General features: G+C 42.2%; 3 protein-coding genes across 3 annotated transcripts in view; 1 reads left to right on the top strand and 2 right to left on the bottom strand.

The window, feature by feature from the left end:
- LOC104965327 (neural cell adhesion molecule 1-like) overlaps positions 1-154 on the bottom strand; it is a 36919-nt gene extending 36765 nt beyond the window's left edge. The window contains exon 1 of the mRNA XM_010794285.1: positions 140-154. Coding sequence (XP_010792587.1) covers positions 140-154 — 15 coding nt within the window. The remainder of the gene's footprint in view (positions 1-139) is intronic.
- Positions 155-1451: 1297 nt separating this feature from the next.
- Positions 1452-22107, top strand: mark4a (MAP/microtubule affinity-regulating kinase 4a). Its single transcript, XM_010794286.1, has 10 exons — positions 1452-1472; positions 3152-3271; positions 3351-3450; positions 4551-4660; positions 12074-12266; positions 12512-12723; positions 13327-13430; positions 14402-14686; positions 17125-17169; positions 17890-22107. Exons 1-10 carry the CDS (start codon positions 1452-1454, stop codon positions 18224-18226), a joined length of 1527 nt encoding a protein of 508 aa, XP_010792588.1. The 3' UTR covers positions 18227-22107.
- Positions 21965-26137, bottom strand: LOC104964774 (creatine kinase M-type). The gene is made up of 8 exons (XM_010793638.1): positions 26046-26137; positions 24547-24754; positions 24283-24437; positions 23966-24098; positions 23580-23751; positions 23052-23175; positions 22773-22962; positions 21965-22460 (listed from the first exon to the last, which is right to left on the bottom strand). The coding sequence occupies exons 2-8, from the start codon at positions 24737-24739 to the stop codon at positions 22282-22284; spliced, it is 1146 nt and encodes a 381-aa protein (XP_010791940.1). The 5' UTR covers positions 24740-24754; positions 26046-26137; the 3' UTR covers positions 21965-22281.
- Between the last annotated feature and the right edge of the window lie 295 nt (positions 26138-26432).

A 26432-nucleotide genomic window follows, 5' to 3' on the forward strand; every position in this document is an offset into this window, starting at 1 on the left:
AGCAGTTCTTTTGCAAAATCACATGAATAGTCCTAAATACATTATAATACATTTATTTTTTAAATAGTACCCATTTCCATATGTTTTGTGTGGGTAGTAGATAAACATAGGGCTATCATCTATGGGCCCTGCCTGTTACTGTTTCCTCTGCCATCGCGTGAAGGTCTGCTAACAAGCGACCAACAGAAAGCGCTTAATGTTGTTGACTGCACGTCACCGTCAACGTCGCGCCCCTCTCCCGCGCTACCACCACCCCCCCCCAAGTATATCATAGAGTTGCGTTCCCATCACCACAGGCGTTGGAGCTGTCTTCATGAAAAACCAGAAGGATGAAGTGCTCTGACAAACAAGTGCCATCTTTGTGCAAATGATTATACAGGATGAACAGTCAATAAATAAACATGTTGTTAAAACTCTCACGTTTTTTTTTATACTTATATAATTATTATTATATTATTTTCCACCATCATTTGCAAATCAATTCTTTAAAAATCAGACAATGTGATTTTCTGGATTTTCTTTCCTCATTTGGTCTCTCATAGTTGAGGTATACCTAGGATGAAAATTACAGGCCTCTCTCATCTTTTTAAGTGGAAGAACTTGCACAATTGGAGGCTGACTAAATACTTTTTTGCCCCACTGTACATACATCATTGTTCAGCAGGATCATCCATTTTTAGAAGTAAAATGTAACATTAGGCTAAAAACACTAAACATGGTCACATTGCTGGGCATCAACACCACTAAGCTAAAGACGGCTAATGTTCAAAATCATGATGTTTAGCAGTCTCATTTTGACAAATGCTGTATTAATTACACATAGAAGCTTGAGACATTACCATTGGGTGTTTACTGACGTGTTTCATGTTGAAGAACAAAACATGAAAATATTTTTAGCTTGTGTGAACCACAGACTTTATTTTAGGTATCTAATGGAGGAAACTGTACATGTAGGTGGTTAAATGCTGACTCATTCCTGTTTTAGCACTCATTATTGCATTGCAGTGGATGATAGGATGTGATAGAACCACTTCAAAGCTATATGCAGGTGTTAGCAACCAGTGGCCTGTGTTCACATGAGTCCACTTGCAGCAGCATTAGCATCTGAAATTGTGTTGCTGGACACCTGGCGAATTTAAGCCCAGTGTTTACTCTCCTTCAGCTCTTTTTTAAATATGTGCTAACAACATCTGTCTCTGAGCTGCTAGAGGCTTCCATGTGTTCACCAGCTAGTCTCTGTGTGCTGTTTGCTGTTGGTAGGTAGTGTGCACTGGGTTTTCAGAGCCTTTTCAGTGAAAACTGCTGCCTGCTGTGGCTGAAACTAGCTATTGATGAAAGCGTGAATGTGAAACAGTAAAGGCAAAGAATGAGTTACTGTAAAATTAACTCTTAGAGAAAGGCCGTACCTTTATTGTAGTGCTGGAATGAAACCTCCATGTAAATGAGCGATCATGATTGCACAGTTGAGCAAGGTAGTTGAGTTGTCGATTGCAATGCTGGTCACCAGATAATATATGCAGAATATCTGGAGCATTTTAGTGTGTATGACATTCAATCTAATCTAATACATTTCTAGTTTATAGACACACTGAGGTTATGTGTTCCTTAGCCTTTACTCTTTAAAACCATGACTGATATGTTCTTACCCAAATGATGTAAGGATGTCATCTTTGTAGGGATATATTGGTTAAAAAAGGTGTATTTTAATTGTTAATTAACATCTGCTTACATGTCTGGGGTTCCTTGCTTGATGTGTTCAAAATCAGCCACTTGTAATTGTGTTTATTTTAATAAATAGGAAAGAAAGGACCTTTATACAGTATTAGTTTATGTGTACAAAATAACTATTTAATTTATATTCCTGAGTCACCCTACTGTCTTCTCTGCTGTATTGTTATTTCACCCTGTAGTAGAACCTGCTCCTAAAAAAGCTTAAATAGTATTTTTATCCTAAATCAGGCTGATGGCAATGCATGGCCCCCTGGAGCTCTACCAGAGGATGGAGACAAATGTGTATTTAACCCCACTCATGTGACCGCCCCCCAGCATACTGCCAGCAGGGAGGGACCCGGATAGTTATTTGCAACAGACACCATTACATTACACTGGTCTCATCAGAGAGTGTTGGATGTGTTGTAATTGAGAGTTCAAAAGAAAGTGGTGATGATTAGTTAGAGAGTCAGAATGTCCTCTTCTTAACCTGTGTGCAGATAGTGTCGTGATGCAACATGCTATGGCGGTCATACTGCCCAATGTTAAAGTAGCATTAAAGGCAGGGGTTAAAATGGGCCGAGCTGGCACAAAGACCCATGCTCTTACTTCATTGACCTTGCACATCTTCAATAATGTCTTTGCTTTATATATAACGTCTATTTGTTTAAAAAAAAAATGTGTCCGCTCATATCCTCAGTGCTTCACAGAGCGGCTCCCCTCAGGGCGAGGGGCCTGTGGCGATGTCTGTAAACCACCTGACCCTTATTTTAACACGCAGCCCGTCTCGTTATCCATGCTTTTAGGATGTGTGCTTTATGCTGGGTAATGATCCTTTATATCCACCAAAGAATTGATGATACGTGTATGTTTTCAAGAGCTCTTCTTTGTCTATCCTCGTAACGTAGCCTCTTAATTTTGTTCTCAAAGTGCACCAGATTAGAGCATTTCAATTGAAATTGTAAAATTGAAAGTTGAATTATTCCTGTGATTTTTAATGTTGCGAAACACATTGCAACAAAATGAATATTGACATGTCCATTTTTTCTTCTATGGTTCAGCCGTCGTTTGTACTTTAGCAAGATTGTAGAACAACATGGGAGTGAAAGCAATGCTCCATTTATTTCATTGTGAATTAGCAATAAAATGTATATTTGGCTCTTGCACAATAAATAATTGTGATCAAATCATGATCTCAATAATGATCAACGTAATCATAATTTTGGCTCTTAACTTCATGTGTGTTCAATGAGTTCACATGTAGTTGCTCTTTAAGTGTGTGTATATTGTATACGTATAAGATGTAAAGGAATTCCAGTCTAATTTAATGTTGAAAAAGCCTCTAAATGATGAGATTCATTCAAAATGATTCCCCTTACCCCTGATTGTACGCATATGGTTGCTGTGTTAACATTGGTATCATGTGATATGTGTTCCACAGGAGCTGAGGGAGCGTGTTCTGAGGGGGAAGTACCGCGTTCCCTTCTACATGTCCACAGACTGCGAGGGGATCCTCCGCCGGTTCCTGGTGCTCAGCCCCTCCAAACGCTGCACCCTAGACGTGAGTACACTCTGCACAGAAGCTGTAGCTTAGCTCATTTTAGACACAATTGAATTTTCTCTGTGTTTCTGTTGTACAGCAAGTCATGAAGGACAAGTGGATTAATGCAGGGTATGAGGGGGAAGACCTGAAACCCCACATAGAACCTGTGGAAGATTTCAGTGACGCAGCTCGCATAGGTGAGTCCGCTGCTTCACCCAGAAACCTTCTCCACCACACAGCTGATTCAGGGGGGAGCAATGGAGTACATGTAACGTCATTATACATCAAAACAAAAGGAACTTGTAACCTGTACGGATAACTTTGAATAATTAATCAAAAGTCATTGTTTTTCAAAATGGGGTTAACTAGCAGGTTTACAGAGTTACAATACATCGTTATAGGAACATTATATTACAAAGCACATGCAGACACACTACAGCTTAATGAGTCTCACAATATTAAGTGAAAAAAGTCTTCAGGGGTTCTTTCTTTCTTTTATTTTAAATTACGTATTTTTTTAAATCCAGTAGGTAAAGACCAGATTTGTTAAAGAATATACTGTTGTTTTTCCATGAATTAAACTAGTACATAACAGCATAAGGAAACTAAAGCCTGGCTAAATCTGGAATCCTGACGGTACGTCCACACGGCAGCGTTGCGTGCTTCAACGGAGAACTGCATTGTGGTTCCGTTGCGTCGCTTTGCCTCTGTTGCTCGCTTCGAAAGTTGAGAAAAGTTCAACTTTTCAAGCGTCGACGGAAGCGTCAGCCAATCAAATCATATGCCAGTACAAGCTCTAGCCAATCAAACCGCGTGCGTGTGTGTCCGGGGCGGGAGATTAATGTGATTGGTTGTTGGTCGCACGCCAGACACGCCCACCGGCAAGCTTCAATGCGACGCTGCCGTGTGGACGTACCGTGAGGCCTGTATAACTCCTGTAACGGCTGGTTTTATCTTGGCTTTAATAGTTCAGTAGGTGGAGACCTGATTTGTGATTTCTCTTATTCCATATAGTTTAGTAAGACCATATTCTGTCTCTTGGAGAAGGAGCAGATTTGAGATATTCTTTGTACGCTGTGATGTTCTGTAGGTGCTGCAGCACAAGCAGTATGAGAAAAATACCTTTTTGAATATTAAAGCATGGAGAAATGTCACAGTAGCAGCACAAAGTACAAATATGAACCTTAAAATCAGCATGTTTAAGGTTTAAAGTAAAGCTCCCAACCCTGCTGGTCAAACTAGTCATTAACAGATGTTTGTATGAATGGCTCTAACCTTTTCTCTTTGTGTTCCTCAGAGGTGATGGTGGGGATGGGCTTCACTCCAGAGGAGATCAAGGACGCTCTGCTTAATCAAAAATACAATGAAGTCACTGCCACCTACCTACTACTGGGACGCAAAGGCGATGTGAGTCACATATATCTACCAAATGTTATCTTTTTCTTACACAATGATATGCTGATATGATAAGATGCAGTACTGTAGTGCTACTATCAACCATTATTTGTTCTCTTACCATCGATGGCTCCATTGTCAACCCCTCCACTCACATCCGTAACCTTGGCATCATCCTTGACCCCACCCTCACTTTCCTCCCTCATGTCAACCAGGTCACAAAAAACGCATTCTTCCATTTAAAGAACATCGCCCGCATCAGACCCTCCCTCTCATCGACAACTGCTGAAACTCTGATCCATGCCTTCATTACATCCCGACTGGATTACTGCAACAGCATACTTTTTGGATCACCTGCATTCACACTAAAAAAACTTCAATATGTCCAAAACTCAGCTGCCCGCTTGCTCACCTCCAGCCGACGCTCCGACCACATCACCCCTATCCTCCATGACCTCCACTTGCTCCCCATCAAACACCGCATTGACTTTAAAATATAACTTTTCACTTTCAAAGCCCTCAACAACCTTGCCCCCCCCTACCTCTGTGAACTCATCCAACGACACACCCCCATCGGAGGCGATGGGGGTGTGTCGTTGGATGAGTTCACAGAGGTAGGGGGGGGCAAGGTTGTTGAGGGCTTTGAAAGTGAAAAGTTATATTTTAAAGTCAATGCGGTGNGGGGACTCCGGACTCGGTAAAGGAATTCTAGTGTGTAAAAACTTATAGGATCGAAACCGGGTTTTTGCCCGGTAAATGCTCTACGGTAAATTGATAACTTACAGTCCGGTCATCAAGGTATTTCAACGAGTCTACAAGGTGCCTTTCACCATGCGTGTTACGAGCATAAGTAACGCATACCATGTATTAAAGTTAAAATGAGAATCATCGGATTGGGGGGGCCTTCACATTATAAAAAGTCAATTTTCCGTGGTTGTCATGTAATTCTGGATATGATGACGATCACCTCGATTATGAGACTGGAGAAAAGTTGTATGCAATGCTTAGAAACTCAGTAGTTTTTTCTTAACCACGTCCGAAGCGAAGCAAAGTCATAGGAAGGAAGTGTAAGATTTAGAAAATGAGACAAGGAAAGAGAGCTAGGCTCAGAGGAGAGAGACAGAGTCAGAGATCACAGATGCGGGACGGGTGGGTGAGCACCACACAAAACATTGTGAAACGAGTGGGACAGTCGACGTCCTGCGAGAAAGAGGCACAGAAGAAAACAAAAGACAGTCTTCGAACTTCTCAGTAGACGGTACTCAAAACAAATGTGTCAACCTGAAAGACATGTAAAAGTTGGGGTCATCGGTCAGCAGACGTCGACCGGCTAAATTCAGGATAGTACGTTTTACGTGATAAAACTATAGAAAATTGTCTTTGCACACAGGACTACACATCCCTGAGGTGTTCACGTCTTTTATTTGGAACGAGAGAAGAAGCGAGGCATGGGTTTAGAGATTTTTGCCCCCATAGTTGCTCGCTAGCTCTAAACGCAGGCTATCACTGCATTATAGTCTTTACACCTGGTGCCGGGTTAGTCTTTGTTACGCCTGCACAAAACCTGCATTTATACAGCCACAAATGTAATCGTAGCGATTTGTGAGTCGCGATCGGAGCATGCCTCTCGTAACACCTGTCTTCGTCCTTATTTTTCCTGAGTGGGAACACATATTGGCGTTCTCTCTTTCGAAACTCGAGGTATACAAAGTCTTTATTAGGGAAACTTCCCAACCTGTACTATACCGCAAATTAGTCCCACGAGTTTTCACCCGCCCCAGCGTCTCTAGTCGGTCACAGAGATTGCCCGGACTTGTCTCAGTATATAATACCCATAGTCTATATTATATATATTTTTGTTACAGGTATACTACTAAAAACGAGGTTTTATAGGTTCGTGTCTAGTACGTAAAATCTGTAGGGAGTATAGGGAGACAAGTCGGGGCAATCCTTACCGACTAAGAGACGACCTGGCGGGTGTAAACTCGTGTGACTAATTTGCGTATAGTAACACAGTTTGGTGAAAGTTCCTAATAAAGACTTTGCATACTCGAGTCGAAAGAGAGAACGGCCAATATGTGTTCCCTCAAGGAAAAATGAAGGACGAAGAAGTGTGTGTACGAAGGTCATGTCCGATCGCGACTCACAAATTCGCTACGATTACTTTGTGGCTGGTTAATAGTGCAGGTTTGTGCAGGCGTAACAAAGACTACCCCGGGGGGCGGGGGGGGCAGGCGGGGCTAGGGGCCGGGCGGGGGTAGGGCACCCAGGTGTAAAGCACTATAAATCAGTATAGCCTGCGTTTAAGACCTAGTCTACGGCACATTGGGGGCAAAAATCTCTAACCATGCCTCCTTTCTCTCTTCCAAAATAAAAGACTGTGCCCACCACCCTCCACGGCCGCCCTCGTCGTAGCCCTGTGTTGCAAAGACATAATTTTCTATAGTTTTCCTAAACGTACTATCCTCTGGAATTTAAGCCGGTGACGTTGCTGACCGTGACCAACTTTTCGATGTCTTTCGCGTCTGCACGTTTGTTTTGATACGTCTATCTGGAGAAGGTTCGACAAAGACTGTTTGTCTTCTGTGCCTCTTTCCTTCGTCAGGGGACGTCGCTTGTCCCACTACGTTTCCACAATGTTGTGTGGTTGCTCAACCCACCCGTCCCGCTCTGTGTCTCCTCTCTGTCTCTCCTCTCTGCTACTCTCTTTTCCTTGTCCTTTTTCTAATTCTTCCTTCCTGTCTATGACTTGGCTTCGCTTCGGCGTGTTAAGAAAAAACTACTTGAGTTTCAAAGCATTTCATACAACTTTTCTTCCGTCTCATCATGGTAACGTCTCATTAGTCAGAATGACATGACCACCACCGAATAACTTTTATATGTGAAGGCCCCCCAATCCGCTGATTTTCTTTTAATCTATCATGGTTACTTAGTCTCGTAACACGCATGGTGAAAGCACCTGTAGACCGTTCGAAATACCTGATGACCGGACTGTAAGGTTATCATATATCCCGTAGGGGAAGGCCCATTTACCGGGCAAAACCCGTTTCGAATCCATAGTTTTAACACCATAGAAATTCCTTTTACCGGTCCCCATTTATTAAACCATGTTTTGTTATGTAATGATCGTAAAAGGCTCGATCCCGGGACAACTTTATTAGATATAATTAAATGATCCTCAAAGTAGTAATCAAATAATTTCTCTGGTACTTACACGCGTACAGACAGGCGTCGCACAATAAACTTCGGTATCCCAGAAACATTGTACACTAACCATTTTCCAGGTTCCACATCGCACGACACATTTGAGTTTTATTAACATATTTTGGGACACTCTTAAGACAGTAAGAAATCTGTCCAGAACCGCCTGAACTGGAGCTCATAAGACCCGAGAATGTTTCCGTCACACGACACAAAGATAACACATTATTATAAAACCAATACAGGAACTCACGGATTCCAAAAGCCCAAAGGTACTGTCCCGGATTATATTTCTTTTTGTTATTCCTGCCGTACTCCGAAGTTTGCCTGTCTGTGTCTCCTTTAGTTGCAACATTTAATTTAGGCTGACAGTCAACGACCCCCCCCCCCAATGGTGAGCTACAGGAGGTAGTTGTCAAATTAACCTTGTAAATTTCGGTAAAATGACAGCAAACCCAGGTTCTTGAATCTATGGGTTTTACATCATTAGGATTCCTCAATCGAGTTCCTGTATTAGTACAACATGTTTTTGTATGCAAATGAACAAGCTCGGTGCCAGGATTAGTTTTCTTTTAAGTGTTTTATTCCTGCCGTACTTCCCGAAACTTGTCTGGCTGTTTGGTATACAGTTGCACATTATTTAGGCTGACTGAACGACCCCAACATTCGTGCAGCTACAGGAGTCGTGACCTCGACTTCCTCCGCAACCGGGGAGCCACGAGCGTCCTAGAAGTCGTGCACGGCAACAGACTCGGTCTTTGTGGTGGACACCAAGAATAACCCGGGCGCCTGCACAGGTGGCGTTAGGACCCAGTTGAACTTGACCCTAAGTTTTCTCTGTCGTCTTTGTTCCGAATAATACTCCGTCAAACCTCTGCGTCAACTTCTAGCGTTTATAAAATACTGCCAAAACTCAACACTATAGTAAACCTGTGTCCCCTTTCTCTTAAGACCTTCTATATTGTTTCCTAATACTACACTAAAAATTCTCCTACCGGGTTGTGTACCTAAAAATTTTTTGTACAAAAACAATACGATCCTAGCATTTTCGAGCTAGGGCCCTGTTGAACTAATCTATATTATTTACTAGTGAGTTTCATCATTTAGTTTATTTAAAGAGACCATGAATGTGCGCATGTCTGTCCGCAGCGTGTTATTGAGCATAGGGTCTTGTAACATGTGATTGTAAAAGGTCCAAAGGTATAGCGTTGTGTAAACTAAAAATAATTGTATAAAACCTGTGAGATTCTGTCATTCTTTAGACAGAGTCTTGGCGGACTTGGCGCGAGTATTCTGGCTCTTACAACAGCAGTGTGTCTGTGTTTCTATTGTGTTATATATTTGGTTATGTCTTGAGTGCCTAAGGTTTCGGGTTCCATGACAGGGCCCTAATAAAAGAAAAACAATTAAGGACGGCATGAAAGGCTTCAAACAGGACCGTCACAGAGAAATATCAACGTGTAAATAAATCCGACTGACTTGCTGGGGTTGTACACGTCGATGTCCTCCATCAACAGTTTAATGGAACATTTAAAGCCATTTTACTGTCAGTTTGGGGCCAAGACTTAGGATACTCAAAATGTAGTATCCTAAGGAGTTAGCTCAAGGACATAATCATTTGTACAAAAACAATACGTTCCTAGCATTTTCGAGCCACGGTCCCAATAAAAGAAAATCCTAAAAATAAGGGACGGCATGAAGGGCTTTGAACACAAACACAAATATCAACGTGTAAATAAATCCGACTGACTTGCTGGGGTTGTACACGTCGATGTCCTCCAGCAGCTGGGAGCTGAAGGAGGCGTTGGCCCCCTCGGTGCTCGCCAGGATCTTCAGCACGTGCCCGTTGTCTGAGCCCAGAAACACAACCGTGTGGTTCTTATTGGGCCCCGCGGACGTGTCCACCGCAATCTGGGTCAACTTGAACCTGGATTTCAAAAGAGACACAGAAACAAAGGCTTTTATTAATGATCAGTTTGTAGAAGAAGTTGAAGATCGCAATTATTTTTGACTGTTTTTGAAATTGTGATATCATTTGTGACACAAGAGGGAATGAGCATTTTTGAAGATATAAAAATGATTATGATGTGATTTTTTAAAGAGGATCGGTCACAAACATGGATTTTTAAAAGTCAGTAGAATACAATTAGTCGGCCCAGGTATGTCTGCAACAACACAACACTTCAGTCGGATATTTACACATATGTTGCATTTACCACATTTTGCACAAACAACCATATCTATAATATCTAGGGAACAGTTGGGGGGGATGGAGTGGGAACGAGGCTCTTGAAATGAATGTTCCTTCAAGATGGCGTAACGGATAGTGGGCAAACAACACCACATGTGTTGGTTGTGCATCTTCCCATCGTTTTTTGTTTTGTCGATTCCCCATGATAAACAAAACAAACATGTGGGCGAATACTGAGCTCATTGTATTAAGCATCAGCGTGCAATCAATCACTTCATCCACCATCCCACTAATTCCCTTCCCTCCATCGCCCACATCCTTTAATCCATTCATCCCCAAATCCAGCCCTCCACCCACAGCCAGAGCATCGACCCTCCTTCCTGCTGCGGAGCCACTTTCCTCCACTCACCAACGTCTCTCTCGTTTTTTTATTTAGTGATATAGGAGTTACAAGACAAGAGCATACACATACAGTGTCACATATACACTGAAGACAATAAGGAGCATTTACAAGTATACAAGACAAATGAAAAATACATGAGACATGGAGTGCGTGTGCGCCTGGGGGATTGGACAAAAAGAGAGTAATAAATGACAAAATTATAATTAAAATGATATGAGTAACAATAGGCGCGTTCACACCGCAGTACTTTTCCCACAAAGGTTCATGAGAACTTAGTTCATCAGAACTCTTTAGTTCTAAGTACAGATCGCGTTCACACCGGAATAAGTCCCTGGAGGGAGGATTAAGTCAAATGAGGCGCGTGACGTCACTTCTTCTTCTTCTGCTTTGGGTTTACTGGCAGGCCCGCAAACAACTTTCAGCGGCGTATACTGCCGCCCGAAGTCCCCGACGGAAGCCCCCGGAGTTGGGGAAGGCTTCAGTAGGAAGGCTGCTGGGAACTCCCGCAGCTTCTAACTTGAAGCCTTCCGAGTAAATCGCCGAACGCGCGACCACCTCCTCATCTCCACCGCTTCCACGGTTTTATTTTGGTTGACATTAAATTAGTCCTCTCGCGTTTTCTGCGCTGGGCTAATGCTAATAATGCTAATAATGCTAATGCGAGGATATTAAATGGCGGCTTTCACAAAAACTTTTTGGGGATTTTATCTGGGCGTGTTTGCAAATCCGCGCGAGCAGTCAGAAATAGAAACCTCCCACGGAAAGTCCTCCTGCTCTCTAAGCAGGGACGGAGAAGGGGGAAAAAAGTTTCATGANATCCCTCAAAACTCACCTTTTCACTCTTGCCTTCAACTCCTAATCAACTAACCCCTTGCCCTTATTCCTCCTAGCTTAGCACTTTTACTTTTGTTGTTATTTTTGTTTTACTTGCTTGTAAGCGCTTTGAGCACCAGGAAAAGCACTTTATAAATGTAATGTATTATTATTATTATTATTATTATTATTATAAAAGTCACTTAAATTGGCTTGACACTGGAGAAGGTCAAGATAGAAAAGGCTCTTAAATGTGTTTGGTAGTGATAGAAACAGAATTATAATATTCTATAATACTTTGAAAGATCAATTCTGCAAACTTTTGATGCCTTAAGTAAACTTAGCTGATGATGCTTCTCTTACTTCTGAAGTAATACATTCAAACCAGGACTTTTACTTAAAACGGAAAACCAACAGTGTTTGTAGTTTTACTTAAATTAAAGTTCCTAGAATTTCTTACACCTCTGTTCTCACCTTCAACCTTCCAAACCCCTGCCCCCCCTCTTTAAATGTTCCAGTTCATAGATAGGTATGGTTTATATCAGTGGACTGATTTAGAAAGAGAGGCCATGAGAATGCAAAGTATTTCCTTGCTAACTTGCAGTGCTACATACAGAGATGGTCAGAGATATACAAGGTCAAAGTTGAAATAATTTGGACTGTTTGAAACCCTACCTCTCTTATCAGAACTGCGATTCAAAACTTTGTTGTGTGGCAGACCAAAACCCCTGGTGTACTCGATTACCTATTTATCCTTCTCGCTGTGAGACCCATCTTCTCCCTTCCTGACTCCTCTCTCTCCGTTGTGACATCACAGGAGGCCAGTGAGGCCCGCACAGCCAGCAGCCTGTCCCTGGCCAGAGTACGACCCAGCCCCATCACCAACGGGACCAACAAGCACTCTTCAGCCACCGGCACCTCCTCCTCCTCCTCCACCTCCTCCTCTTCACATAGCAAGACTCAGCGCAGTGCCTCCACCTATCACAGGCAGCGGCGACACAGCGACTTCTGTGAGTCTCTTTTCTAACGTCTTTATTCCCTCTTTCTGGGCCCTACATTCAGGAGACCTGGAGCCTGGAACGGTTTTCTCCTTGTGATTGTAATATTATCATGTCTTTTTCATACAAACATAACATATATTCTCACTTGGAATGCTGGGCCTAGCATTGTATGGACGGCGTATTCCACTGTTGATGCAGAATATTCCTTATACGAGTCTCTATGTGTCTGTGCTCTGCTGTCCTCCACAACAAAGGCGGGCCGTCCATGCCCGTAATGCACCCCAAGAGGAGCCCCACCAGCACGGGGGACCGCGAGCTGCGGGAGGGCCGAATGCCTTCACGTAAGGCCAGCTGCAGCGTGATGGGGAGCCACAGCCTCCCCCCCTCCAGCCCCATGGTCAGCAGTGCCAACAACCCCAACAAGTCTGAGATCCCAGACCGCCGCAAAGACATGACTGCCACCACGGTACGTGACGGATGTCCAGAAAACTCCATTTAGAAGTCTTTGGAAAAGGCAGAGTTTCTAATTTCTATTCTTGGTTCATAATCATCACATTTAGACATCTTCAGTACATATAACTACACTTTGTTGTCTTCCGGTCAACTGCGCAACTTTTGTCCTGGTTTGACTGTTTATAAACCATATATAGTATAAATGATTACCAACATCTGGGTTACACCTTTTAAGCCAACTTCATTCCAAGTCATAACTACATTTTAGGCAAAGCAAAAAAGATATTGACTATAGTTAGTTTGCACAATTTTGTTCAATGTCTTTTAAAAATCGACACAGCTATCTACTTAAAATACACATACTGTATATCATCATGTATGCTATGCACATATATATATATATATATATATATATATATCTGAGGAATTTATAAGGCCTCATTGGAAAACATTTAAATCAGATATGAGAAAAGATATGAGAAAAGACAATTTGGTGCTAGTGTAACTTTTTAACATGATCCTGGTGTATACTAAGGTTTAAGTGTAATGGTTCCACTGATTATCAAAGTGACTCTTAACCCTGACTTTTTTTTCTGCTTTACTCCCCTCTGTGCAGAATAACATCCCTGGAAGCGCCATGACGCGCAGGAACACGTACGTGTGCACCGACCGCTCGGGCACTGACAGACAATCTCTCCTGCAGAACGGCAAAGAAAACAGGTAGCGTTCGTGTTAGAGGGTTAACATTTATCAGTACATGTCACATAGGTAGATGAACAGGCAAACACATCATCCTATGGATCTGCCGTAAAGCAATGACATAGAAGCTACAATGGTAGATAGAAGGTGGGAAGATGGGTACTCCACTCATTTTGCCAGTAATATTTAGTAAGGAAAGGCAGTATTGTCCTAAATTGGTCTGTCATTAGGAAACCAAAGGATAAAAAACAATTCCTGCAACAGCTTAAAGGTGTCCTATCATATCATATCATAAATATGTGTCCCTGGTGTGTAAGGGAAGTCACAAAGTGTCAGAAAATAAAACCCTCTCTCTTTTCCTCCTCACCCACATCTTTAAAAATGGGGGTACAACGGAGCTGATCCAGATTTGTGTCCGATATGACGTAATATCTGAAATGTGGGCTGGCTTTACACCCACGGCCCTATCAGAAACGTTGCTATCAGAAACAATGCACAGCGTGTTTTGGAGATAATATGGTCTTTGTTTACATTGGCAAGCAACACTCAGAGCTAACCTGTACTGGAGAGAGTGTGTAAAAAATGTAAAAAAGCAGGAAAATAAAAAAAGTAACTCACCTTGTAGTATACCCGCAAGAGAAAAAGCATTTGAGATCCATACTGTTTCAGAAATAATCCTTCAAATGGTTTGGAACATGAGCATTTAGCTGGGAATCTGCAGGCAGAGAGGAGACCTCAATGCTTGCCTTGCCGTGCTCAAAAGGGGGCGGGCCAGCAGCTACAGACCAAGAATCAGCACTTCTCTAACAGGGCGGAAACAGAGGCATACTGTATGAGGGATGTCTAAAATGCACAATCTGTTTGGTATTTTGAGCAAAACACATCATAGACATGTTTTTTATATATTTGTATATATCTGAGACCCATAATATATGCCTACAAATAGCATGATAGGAGATCTTTAACACACGTTATTCCTCCTCCGTTCTCAGCTCCCTGAGCCACCGCCTGCCTGCAGCGTCTCCCTCCACACTCAGCATCTCCGCCGCCGGAGCGGCCTCCTCCTCTTCCTCTTCGGACCGGTGCCGTCTGACCCGAGGCTCCACCATCCGCAGCACCTTTCACGGGGGACAGCTGAGGGACCGCGGGACCCCGGTCTACTCGGCCCCGCCTACTTCACCCACCCTGTCCCACCATGAAGCCAGCCCCCTGCCACACGCCCGCACCAGGGCCACCTCCAACCTCTTCACCAAGATAACCTCCAAACTCACCCGCAGGTACAGGCCAACACACTCAGCACTGAGGCCACTCTCATGACTGCATTAAAGTAGAGCTGCACAATTAATGACACCGAACTCTAAATCACGATGTGATCTAGTGCAATATTTAAATCGTAGGTCGAATATTTGTTACAAGCAAACTATGTGAAAAAGTTATTCTGAATTAGATTGATGCTGAATAATGTCCCAGTCTACAAATCCTATTCTACGGACTTCATTAAATATCTTTTTTATCGTTTGGTACAGATCCTCTTAATAAATCATGCCAAGATCATCTTAAGATATATTTCCCTATGATAATGAGAATACTTATTTAAAAATGATCATTCCCTATTATTATTGTGATAATATCGCAATTTCAGCCAAAAATAATTGTGATTAGTTGTTTTTTTATTTATTATTATTATTTATATTACTCTATATATATATATAATTAGCTAAATGAATATGAAACTAGAGCTAGAAGATTATTATAGCATAAAGTCTTGAATCATGGGGGAAAGGCAATCCTTGCTCTCTTTAAAGCAGTGATGTCATGTAACTGAATTTCTAACTGAAACATACCAATACCACAGGGGAAAAACGATCATTGAATATAACACCTTGACAAAACATTTATTTGTTTACATTCATGAAAACAAGATTTTTCCCAGAGGAAGTATGCATGTTTAGTAGCCTCTGAGAATGTCACAAAGGCAATAGAGTGCAAATAAATCACCAAACAAAACCATGCAATTGTATGTATTTAGTAAGTAACAACATTTGTTTAAAATAACTAAAAGTATGTACTAACTGTACTCGAGTGCTATGTAGGCTATGCAGTGGTGTGTGGCTGTGAGAGGAGAGGCTGGTACCGCTGTACTGTTTCTGAAAATTAGAATTAAAGGCATTACATTCAGAATCCATATATTAAACAATCGACATTTTTTATTTTCACAACACTACTTAGAACAACAAAAAAAGATACATAAAGATGCATCTTTTAGAATCCTGGTTGGTGTTTTTTCATCTTTTATCTGGACAGAGCAAGGCTAGCTGGTCTTCAGTTATTGTGCTAAGCTAAGCTAACCGTCTGTTGGCTTTAGCTTCACATCTACCATACAGTCATGAGAGTGGTATCAATCTTCTTATGTAACCCTAGTCTACAATTATTATTTTTAAAATGTCAAACTATTCAGATAACAAGTTATGTTACGGCTTAAATAAAACAGTTATTATTTCACTTTCTAACTGTTTATAAGGGAGTTTTGGGACATGTAGTCTAGATTTGTACAGTTGACCTTATCAGTTGCTTCAATCCGTCCTACCTCCTCCCTGCATAGCTTTTATTTGATTCCAGGTTTCAAAATGTTCTTTTATGTTCACAGAGAGAGTGGTACAATTGATGTTTGCATTGCTTGTTTTGGGTAGATTATGCACATTTTCTGCTGATTCAGCTGCTCAAACTTAAAATATGTCATCAAAAGAATAGCGTTACATTAAACCAATATTTATCATATGAAATTGTGTAGCGTTGTTGTGCAGTTCTTCCTTTCAACTACAGCGCAGCCTGGATATGGATCCATGCTTATCAGAACCTTTGAATCACCCTGACCTTTCGGCAAGCCCTTCTGTGGCCCTGGATTATCCCCCCCCCCTCCCTGTCGTCATAAACACACATGTCTAATCTTATCAAACCTCAGCTTTGTCCTTGCCAATCAGCTGCTGCACTGCACTCTTCTCCACTACTTGCTCCCCTGTGATTCAATTATATTCTCTCTTACCCCGTATTCCCTCTTTTTTCCATCTTTATCTTCTTGTGCTTTCCCCTGTCATGCCATCAGGGTCAACCTTGACCCGTCCAAGCGCCAGGGCTCAAACAAATCAGTGTCGGGTTGTACTCTTCCACAAGGATCAAAAACAGTTAGTAAGTTCCCATGTCTCTGGCTTCTCTCTTGTCTGCCTGTGCCGCCCCATCTGTTTGACTGCGTGCTCATACCTCTATCTATGAATTATTGCTCGTCCGCATGACTTGTTAATCATCCTCATACTGTGAAGATCCCACACACTCGCTTACAAGCATGCTGCATTCAAGGAGGATTTGTTTGTTTTAACTCTCATTTTCAGGATGAGTGTCATTGTCATTACAGGCTGGCTTAAACCAGTCTTTATTGGTTGACGGGTTGAAAATCATTAAATGTTTATTACATGTGATGTTGAGTGGATGGGAGTCTGTGGTAAACAAGGTAAATGGACTGCAGATGTGCATGCTATAAAAACGTTGAGAAATTAATTTTCTGTAAGGTGAGGAGACTTTTTGGTGCTCGCTGTTGTTCATGCTTGCTTGCTGTAACGGTTTGATATCCACTAGTGAATGACATCTCATTGAGAGTTGTGGCTCAGAAGGCTCATTGTTCTGTGGGGTGTAACCTCTCACTCTGTCCGTTCCTCTACAGGGTCACAAATGAATCTGAGGGAATCAGGCGATTTGCGGTCACAAGGTCAGTTCCCATGTTGCAGCAGCATTAATAGAAGATAGATGATGGCTCACTTCTGTTTTAATCGTGTAGCATAAGTGGAGTTGCTAAGAAATAAAAAGAAATCTCAAAATCACACTGAGTCTTAGAGAGTAAATCCAATGTCCAGGCAATGGAATAGCTTGTGCATTTAATTCTCTTTCCAATAATCAAACAATAAATTAAAAAAAAAACGCTTTACCTCTTCTCCTGCCTTTGCATAAAATACTATTTTTTACCTGTTGCCCAAATCTGCCTTCAAAATAAAAGCATACTAATGAACTAACTGCTTTAATTAACTTAAATAATTATACTAAGAAACAGCAATACAATAAATGTTTGGCTTGTATATTGTGCAATATACAGATATGTTCAATTTCCTTTTTTTGTTACAATTTCTATATGTATGTTTTTTAACCGGCTCGTACAATACTTTAATATGTTCACTTACTTAAACAAAAAAAATGCTACTTTATTTTTTAACATGGTGTTCTTATTTGCTTCTATTCTTAATAACATTTGCTTAACTTTTTATTTCATAATTAAGTCTGCTATTTTTCCTTTTGCCTTTTTATCTGCCTTGGACACTGTAAATCTCCCTACTGTAGGACAAAGGCTTTTTGATTCTGATTGGATCATACAGATCAATGAATATCTCCAAAAATAAGCATCAAACATTTTTCTGATTTCCCCCCCTCTCCCCAGTTGCCATCTACCTGGGTATCAAAAAGCGTCCGAGCCCCGGGCCGTCGGACGTGGCTGGGATCTGAGGGGGGGGGTGCGGCGGGACCCTGCGGAGGTGGTTCTGGCTCTGCGGGAGGCGGCACTCGGCTGTGGCTGCCAGGTCCACCACGCCGGCCCCTTCCTGCTCTCCTGCAGCCACGGGGTGGCGGGGGGCCGTGTTGCTTTCGAGGCCGAGGTGTGCCATCTCTCCACAGGCACCTCGGAGACTTCTAACGGGGTGCGCTACACGAGACTCTGGGGGACACCGCTAGCTTTTCGGGACATTGCTACCCAAATCTCCAAGGACCTTGAACTTTGAATGGAGGATGTGTTTGAGTGTGTGTTTGAGTGTGTGTTTTTGCGTGAATGAGGGTGGATTTGACTGCGCTAGGGGAGGGGGGGTTGGAAATATTGGAGAAAATAATAGGCGAGGGGCTGGACCCGGAAGAAAAGACTTCTGTCTCTTTCATGACTACCCCCCCTGCACACACACAAATACACACACACACACACACACGCACACACGCACACGCACACACCAGGCCCGTAAAGTCACACAGACTGAGGGCCCCCCCCTTCCATCCAATCAACCCCCCAGCTCAGCCAGCTGAGCACCTGCACCTACTGGACCTGGATCAGATGGATATTTTTTATTGCTACTCTAGCCATAATGACTCTTTATTTTGTTATTTATTGCTCTGGTCTTTGGTCTTTGTTCACAAACGTCATCTCCTGACCAGCCATCTCCTTCTTTTAACTTCTTCTTTTATACGTCACAGCATTTTTCCACTAACCAATGATTATATGCTGACTCGTCATCACCTAGGGACAACAAGATGCACAATCGCAGATATGGTCCGACTCAGTGATCACACAGTAGCCACACAGGGTTGCATTGCTCCGATTAGCGAACATACATCAGTGACGAGTGCACTGGATTAAGGTCAGTGGGAGAGGGGTGACAGGCCTTTGAAACAACCAATCACAGGGGCCTCTTCCGCTTCATGAACCAATAGAATGCCGTTACTCCATCATATTCACTTCTCTGTATGGGACTAGCAGACATTTAAAATTGGGAAACAAACCCCATGGTTTGCAAAAACATTATACAAACAAGAAAAAGGGAATATTTTGGTGCCATTCTTTCTACACTGATATCATCATTATATTATACAGCTGATTTAGCTAAATAGTATAAGGTCAGAAGGTGGAAGAAGTACTTACATCTTTCACTATAGTATTAATAGTATTACCAACATCTACTTAAAGTACCAAAACTAACAGTACTCATTCTGCAGATTGACCCAGTAACTAAATATATTAAATACATGTAGTGGAGTAAAAGTACACCTTTCACCTCTGAATTGCAGTGGAGTAGAAGTACAAAGTAGCATATAATTGAAATACTGAATTAAAGTTAAAGTCCCTCAAAATTGTATTGAAGTACAGTACTTGAGTAAATCTACTTAGTTACTTTACACCACTGCATAGTGTTGTATAAGTTCAATACCATTGTCTGCATTGAATGCCTTTTTTCTCTTAAAGACTAGATGCACAGGTGCTGCTCTCTGATTGGCTGGGTTCATTGTCTGTCAGTGCCGGTCAGTAAGACTTGGTTGAAGCATTTAGACTTGATGACCCCTCCCCCCTTTTTCATCTCATACCTTTCTTCAAAAGCATTATACTGCAGATGTGACATACTTGAGAATATCTTTCTAAACAGAAGCCCCCCACTGCTTCAGGTGATTTAAACAAATGTGGTGGTTGTGCAGACCAAGCGCTCGCCAAATCCATACGCTTTCCCTCCCTAGAATAACTGAGGTACTGTAGGATTGGTTTATTATCAGTGGAATTATTTGCTCTGTGCCATGTGATCCCACCTCAGGCTTTTCAGTATGTTGATGGGAAACACCAAAAGCAAACAGCGAGACCTCTCAGATCACACACCTTTACACACCCATACACAGAAACATGCACTTCTAATGTCCACCCTCTTCTTTCGGTGTCTGGTCTGCAGGAGGGGGGTGAGGGGGTTCTGAATCTGGTAAGGCACGATGAAGGCAGTGCACAGTGTTTTCTTCTTGTTAGTCCTGTTGCCTTTTAAGTGAACAACCCCCAGCGCCTTCATATTTAATGTTAAAGAAAACTAGAGAGTGACAGAAACACTGAGACGGCTTTCTATTCTCCCTCCCTGTTTTTTAGTGAATAACGTACTGTGATATTTACGTAGGCTACAGAGATCATGTTGTTTGGCTGCTGATTTACTGTTAATACTATCTCTCAGTTGTGGCTTTGCTCATGGTGACCCCCCCCCCCCCGACTCCCTACATTTAAAGGGACGCCAACCTTAGCTGTCCACCACCTTGGTATGTACCACCGACCTTTTTCTATCGTCACGATGAACATGTGGCTCTCCTCAGCTCTTCGTTTGAGAAACACTCGGCCATCATCCACAATCTCACATTGTAGACCCATGTATGACATCTCCTCAGTCCTGTTAGTGTGTGCTGTTTCATGAAGCCCAACAGGGGGGGGCTGTCAACCTGTCCCCCTCAGGGTGAGAAGCAGACACCCATATGGACACCAGGAGTCTGTCCTTGTCCTCTCCCTGGACGTTTCTCATTGTGGTGTATATTAGCATTAGGTAATATAGACCTCAATGCACTTTGCTTTGACTTGAATCAGCTCCTTCCAGTGTACCTGTACAGGTAATACCGAGAACTAGTCACTGGAGGGCGCCAATGTCTTAAATGTGAAACACTTCAATTTGTGGATATTTGCACAGGTACCTTATTTATTTTTTAGAATTATATCATTTTAAAAAAAAAAACAGGATTTATATCAGTCAGTTGATGGCTGTATATAATATATGAATATAGTATATATCTTAGAGCTCAAGGTTTATTTATAGCTAGAGCAAGGGAAGTAATTCTAGTTTAAAACAGATTCTGTCAGTGACAATGGGAAACAAAACCAACCTGCAATCCTGCATGACTTCAGAGTTTGGGTTTTAGGGGAAAAAATTGAACATGATGCACACCTAGGATTGGAAGAGACGTTTGTTTTATAGACATGAATTGATACGAGGAAATTATGCTAAATGTAGCACCTGGCCCTTCCCCGCTCACAAAATCAAACAGGAAGGCTGTGGTGAAATGCAGTGATTTCACTCCACCTTGTTTGCTAGAGGATAGGTTTAGTACACTCAAGATGGGTTTCTGAGTTCTGACAAGTATTGAGACATGCCTTGGAAAGTATCACGATGTGCAGTGTGAAGATAAAAATATTCAGTTGTAGATTCAGCAAGGACCCTTACATTGGGAATAAATTGTGCCGTTAGCTTCTATTCCAACTTAAATTTAAACCGATCCCAATAAGTCCCTAAAATGTTGAGTTGCATTCAAGCCATAGAAATGTCACATCACTGTCTCCTGAAGGCAAATATGAACAGGTTGTTCGCGAAAACTTGCAGTGGAAAATATTGAAGTGATAATAGCTCAACAGTAAATAACTTAGTGTAACAACTCACTCTTAGTATAAGACGGATTTTCTTAAGGTGGAATCTACTGTGAAAAATTCTTGAAAATGTTGTTGAGTAAACGTGTGTGTACCTGCTCAGAGACAGTGTGTCCCTGGTCTGGTTTAGATGGTGGTTGGTACAGTATTAAGACCCCAGGGGGCGCGGTATTTAACATGCACTGTCATTTCAAAACTGATTTTGGAAACAGTTAATGTTTTATGCAAAAGGAAGAGACTGAAAAACACACGCAGTTTGACCTGTATGAGTAATTTTACACTGCTCTGCTGTTTAATTCCTCCCTTCAGAAACAAACTGTAAAGTTAGATTGAGTGGTTGTGGTTTATAAGGAAAACATGGAGCTGAAGATTAATAAAATTCACTGATGTTGGCATGTTTTTTCTTTATTTTGGTGTCTCAATCTGAATATTTGGTCATAGCTTTTGATATTCTGGCAAAGTAAGTATTAATATATGAAGATTAAACTGTGACTGTTATTTCTTATTTTCATGTTGCCACACAAATCATCAAAATTATCCATTTAGGTGTTTCATGGGGTACTTTTTTTATTGAGCAATATGAACAGCGTCAATAATGTTTACTTTTCATAAGAAAAAGTAGGTGATACCACGTCTGCTAGGCGAGCCCAGCTCAGTGGAGGCTGATCCCAGGATGTTACCAACCAACACAGGAGAACGAGAACAAAAAGAAGGATGGCAGAGGAACCAACAAGCTGGAAGGAAGACACAGGCGAGCAGAGTCAATAGTCTCTGGTGAGCTTCTGTCTCCTCTGCACGCCCGTCAGCTGGCTCCATTGCACATGAATGGTCATGAGGTAAATGCAAGATTGTCCCTCTTTACTTCTGGGCGGGGATCATGCTGTCGATAGCCTCTCCCTTCTCCAGCTTCTTCTCCATCTCAACCATCAGCTTGACACCATCAACCACCAGCTGCACCTGGGCGACCTCGGAGGAGCCCAGACGATCAGCGTTGGAGATGTCGAACACACCACCCACGGAGGCTGTGTCCACACCACCTGGAGAGGATGAAGAAAAGAGATGAGGGTCAGATTACACATCCCAGAATGCTGCAGAATGTCAGATCCTCATGGTTCTGCCACACTGAAAAAACGTTTTCTTTAATGAAATGTATTATGTCACCAGATTTCACATGACTATTAGGTTAGTTGAAAGGAATAATATTAAGTAGAAATAAAAAATATTTAGTTCAACTTAATAATATTGCTTTCAACTAACCTAATACAGTGATGTGATTTGACATAATACACTTAAATAAAGTAAACCTTTACATTTTTCAGTGCGGACTGAAGAGTGGAGGATATTTGTACCTGTGCCGCGCTTCTGCAGACGCAGCCTGCTGAGGATCTCGTCGAACTTGGCGTGTACGCTCAGCTTGGGGAGCTTGACGTGGACTCCACCACGCAGGCCGGTTCCCAGGTTGGAGGGGCAGGTCAGGATGTAACCGAGATGCTCGTTCCACATGAAGCCGTGTCCGTGCTTCTTGAAGATCTCCTCAATCTGGAAAATGAGTAAAGGGAAGAGTCAGAGAAACATCCAGCAGTGATCCAAACTCAGTTTGTTTTTACCCTGTTTTTATTTATATCTACCTTCTGCAGGCCAACGCAGAAACGCTTGAAGACCTCCCTCATGTTGCCGCCCTGCTGCATGGAGATGACACGCAGGTGATCCTCCTCGTTCACCCAGACCAGGAAGGTCTTGTTGTCGTTGTGCCTGCAAGAAGATGGATGCAAAGGATCAGCAAACAGTTGTTGGAGAAACATAATCCTTAATGAGAGTTTCAAGTGTTTCAAAGCTTATAACTTATAACTGGACCTTTCTTCATACTGTACATTTTAGATATATTTTGAATATAATATGCTATTCCTTGCGCACTTAATGTTAATAATATCCTCATTTTAAATGTTGTTAGCTGTAATTTGCCCCTTCATAGTGTTTATTTGACAGAAAGTCTACTGATTTTTGAACTTTCACTGTCAACGTGTATATTTTACTTTTTAGTTCTGTTCTATTTTGAGATGTTTACATTTTATGTTTGTTTATTTTCTACTCTTTATTGTCACATGTGCAATTCCTTGTTTTAACATGCTGCTGAAAACAACATTGGTCACACTCACATGATGCCTCTGCCGTCGGGCCAGTCACGGGCCATTCCAGCGCAGGTCAGCAGGGGAGAGACGGGCTTGTCGAACAGGAAGTGATCGTTGATCAGCTGGTCCTGCTCGGCATCAGTCATGGACTTCAGGGGGTAGTACTTTCCCTTGAACTCGCCATCCAGGCTGGTCAGAGCTGCAGAGACAGATGCACAGTTGTAACCAGCTGTTGTGATCCATCTAAACAGGAAAGACTAAGCAATGGAAGCTTCTTCTTAAATTGACATGACATGATCGAGCATTCAAAGAAGGGAAGCATACATTTCTCTTACCCTCAAAACAGCCCAACTCTGATCCTAACCCAGCCTACACAACCATTTGCAAATGTACTAAAACTAATAATAACTCACCCTCAACGGACAGCTTCTCAATGCCTCTGCGCTCGCCACGGCTGTTGTGGGGGGGCAGGGTGAAGCCCTTGATGCTGCGGCCAGTACGCACACGGCTGGACAGAACGTAGGCGGGGTCCAGGTCGTCACCACCCTAATGAAAATGATCAAGTGTGATTATGAAGTCAAACAGGCCACAAATGTACAGCAGCCAGTGAGCATCACCAGGTGATAAGTTACTATTAGTCTTTTTAAAATTGTGCAAATCATTTAAATGATCCCGTGTAGTGTTCAGTTTCACATGCTATAGTCTTATCCATCTAGTGCTTGTTTCTCACCTTCAGGTTCTCGAAGTTCAGGTCGGTCACGTGCTTGTCAGTGGGCTTGTATCCACCATGACGGTCTGAGATGATGGGGTCCAACAGATCCTTGAAGACCTCGTAGGACTCCTCATCACCAGCAACGCAGCCAACAGTCATGATGAAGGGGTGACCTGGAGACATGGAGGAAAGCAGATGTTAGAAGATGAGACTGTGAGACAAGTTTCAGGTTTTATTTGGTCATTTTGTTTCATCTGAATGTAGGTGTCTCTCTTGACTCACCGGGGTTGTCGACGCCAGTCTGGATGACATCATCCAGGGTGTAGCCACTAGGCGTCTGCCTGTCTCTAATCTTGCCGTACAGTTCCTTGGTCAGCACCTTTGCCATATGGTTGTTGTGCTTGGACAGATCGGGGAACTCATCCTCAACCTTGTAGTTGAGTTTGAAGTTGTTGTGGGTGTTACCGAAAGGCATGATTGCTTTCTAACACTGCAAAGACAGGAAAAACAGAATGAATTAAGTTGAACAGATGTTTTGGATTATGAAAAACAATTCATTCTAATCTGACACTAACTGTGAAGGTGATCTGGACATCCACAAAAACAATACTTTGGAGTTATTGGCTATTTTGCAAGACAGCTGCAGAGGTTTAGTGGAATCCGAGGAATCGTGGTAACAAGTGTCACTCAATTCTCGACGGCTCAGATGTCCCATTGAAATAGAGTTGGGGGTGGAGCATGTGTTGGCTGTGTATTTTTAGCATCAGAACATCTGACGGCATACCCATTTTTTTTTTTAAATGTCCTTCACATGTAAAAGAAGTATTTGAATTCTTACACGCACAACCCCAGTTCTCCAATTTACATTTTGACACATAAATATGCAAGTGTTTGCCTGTCATGTTTTAGATATGCATCCCCTTTAAAAAGCCCTTCTTTGTATCACTTATACCAACACTTACTGTGCATATTCAGACACTTAGTGCATCACTTAAAGTTGTCACTCACTATGCTGAACTTCTTACAGAAGTCTTAGCAGCTGCCCATTTCTTCCCTTCAGTCCATGCCATCATGCTCCAACCAGATTTAATCACTTCTGATTAACTTTACATTTGACTGGCGCATGCAATGACGCACGTACGACATCAAATGAAATACCATCTGTAGCGAACTGCAGTGTAGCATTTTGGTAATAAGCCAATTTTTTTAACTAAGTAACATTTTTGATGCAGTTATCAGCTCTATCGCAGGAGCAATTATCTTGTACGTTTGAATCCCAAAATGCAATCTTTAAATGTGACTCTTAAATAGCTGAAATGTAATGACTTAAGTTCAGGCAGTCTCTTACTCTTATCTGTGAAACACCTGTCCCCATAAATCGGCGTCCAGAGGAAAGAACCATTTGCAGGGAAAATAACTATATGTATTGATAAGTTAATACACCGCAATGCAGCTACATCTAATTTAAAACATCATGTTCTTGCATATTTTCATTTAATATCATCAATCGGACGAAACTGTCCAAATTGAATGACCTCTGATACCCAGTAGGTCTCTATATCCTAAAAAGAATCATATGGATGCAGACATCCGGAAATGTTGTGCATTTATCCTTCAATTTCCTGAGGGTCTTTGAGTTCCAAACTCTTCATCACAGAGGTAAAAAGCCAAAAACAATACATTTTCTCCATCTAACTGTTTGAATGGTTCTCCGAATACGTCTCCAAATATCTGCACCACCTCCTAACTACAAAGGTATAATCTCTGTGATATTTCTTTACCTTCACAGCAGACAAGAAAGAGGTAACAATCCTTGGGATCAGATCCTGTTCACCACAGTCAAAATAGGGTCACCCAACTCTGAAAGGCTTTGCCCCCTGTTTATATACCGGGAAGACCCTCAGCCATTGGCTGTCCATTTTAGTGCCTGCCGCGCCCTTATTGGCTAGACCCACCGTACTGAACACTTTATGAAAGGGACGCATTTACATCTCAGACATCCAAGACGGCCACTGCTGCTGTACCCTCACCCCCCCACCCTTGGCCCATAGATAACACCAAATGGTGGTGTGTATCTGAGCAGGGGGGGGGGGCCAGGGTTCACAAGGGTAGGTCAGAGGTGGTGTTGGGGGGGACTTGAAGGAACTGAAAAAAGCTGAGCTTCACTT

This window comes from Notothenia coriiceps, unplaced genomic scaffold, assembly GCF_000735185.1.
Source record: "Notothenia coriiceps isolate Sejong01 unplaced genomic scaffold, NC01 NC01_scaffold00037244, whole genome shotgun sequence".
NCBI classification, from domain to species: Eukaryota; Metazoa; Chordata; class Actinopteri; order Perciformes; family Nototheniidae; genus Notothenia; species Notothenia coriiceps.

Excerpts from the sequence above, each read along its gene's own strand:
- LOC104964774 (XM_010793638.1), bottom strand. The coding sequence starts at position 24,739 with ATGCCTTTCGGTAACACCCACAACAACTTCAAACTCAACTACAAGGTT. Across the intron at positions 24,438-24,546 it reads GACTGGCGTCGACAACCCCG|GTCACCCCTTCATCATGACT; the intron begins GTGAGTCAAGAG and ends CCATGTCTCCAG. Across the intron at positions 23,752-23,965 it reads TGAGAAGCTGTCCGTTGAGG|CTCTGACCAGCCTGGATGGC; the intron begins GTGAGTTATTAT and ends CTGTCTCTGCAG.
- mark4a (XM_010794286.1), top strand. The coding sequence starts at position 1,452 with ATGATTGCACAGTTGAGCAAG. Across the intron at positions 3,451-4,550 it reads CAGTGACGCAGCTCGCATAG|AGGTGATGGTGGGGATGGGC; the intron begins GTGAGTCCGCTG and ends TGTGTTCCTCAG. Across the intron at positions 12,267-12,511 it reads GCGGCGACACAGCGACTTCT|GCGGGCCGTCCATGCCCGTA; the intron begins GTGAGTCTCTTT and ends TCCACAACAAAG.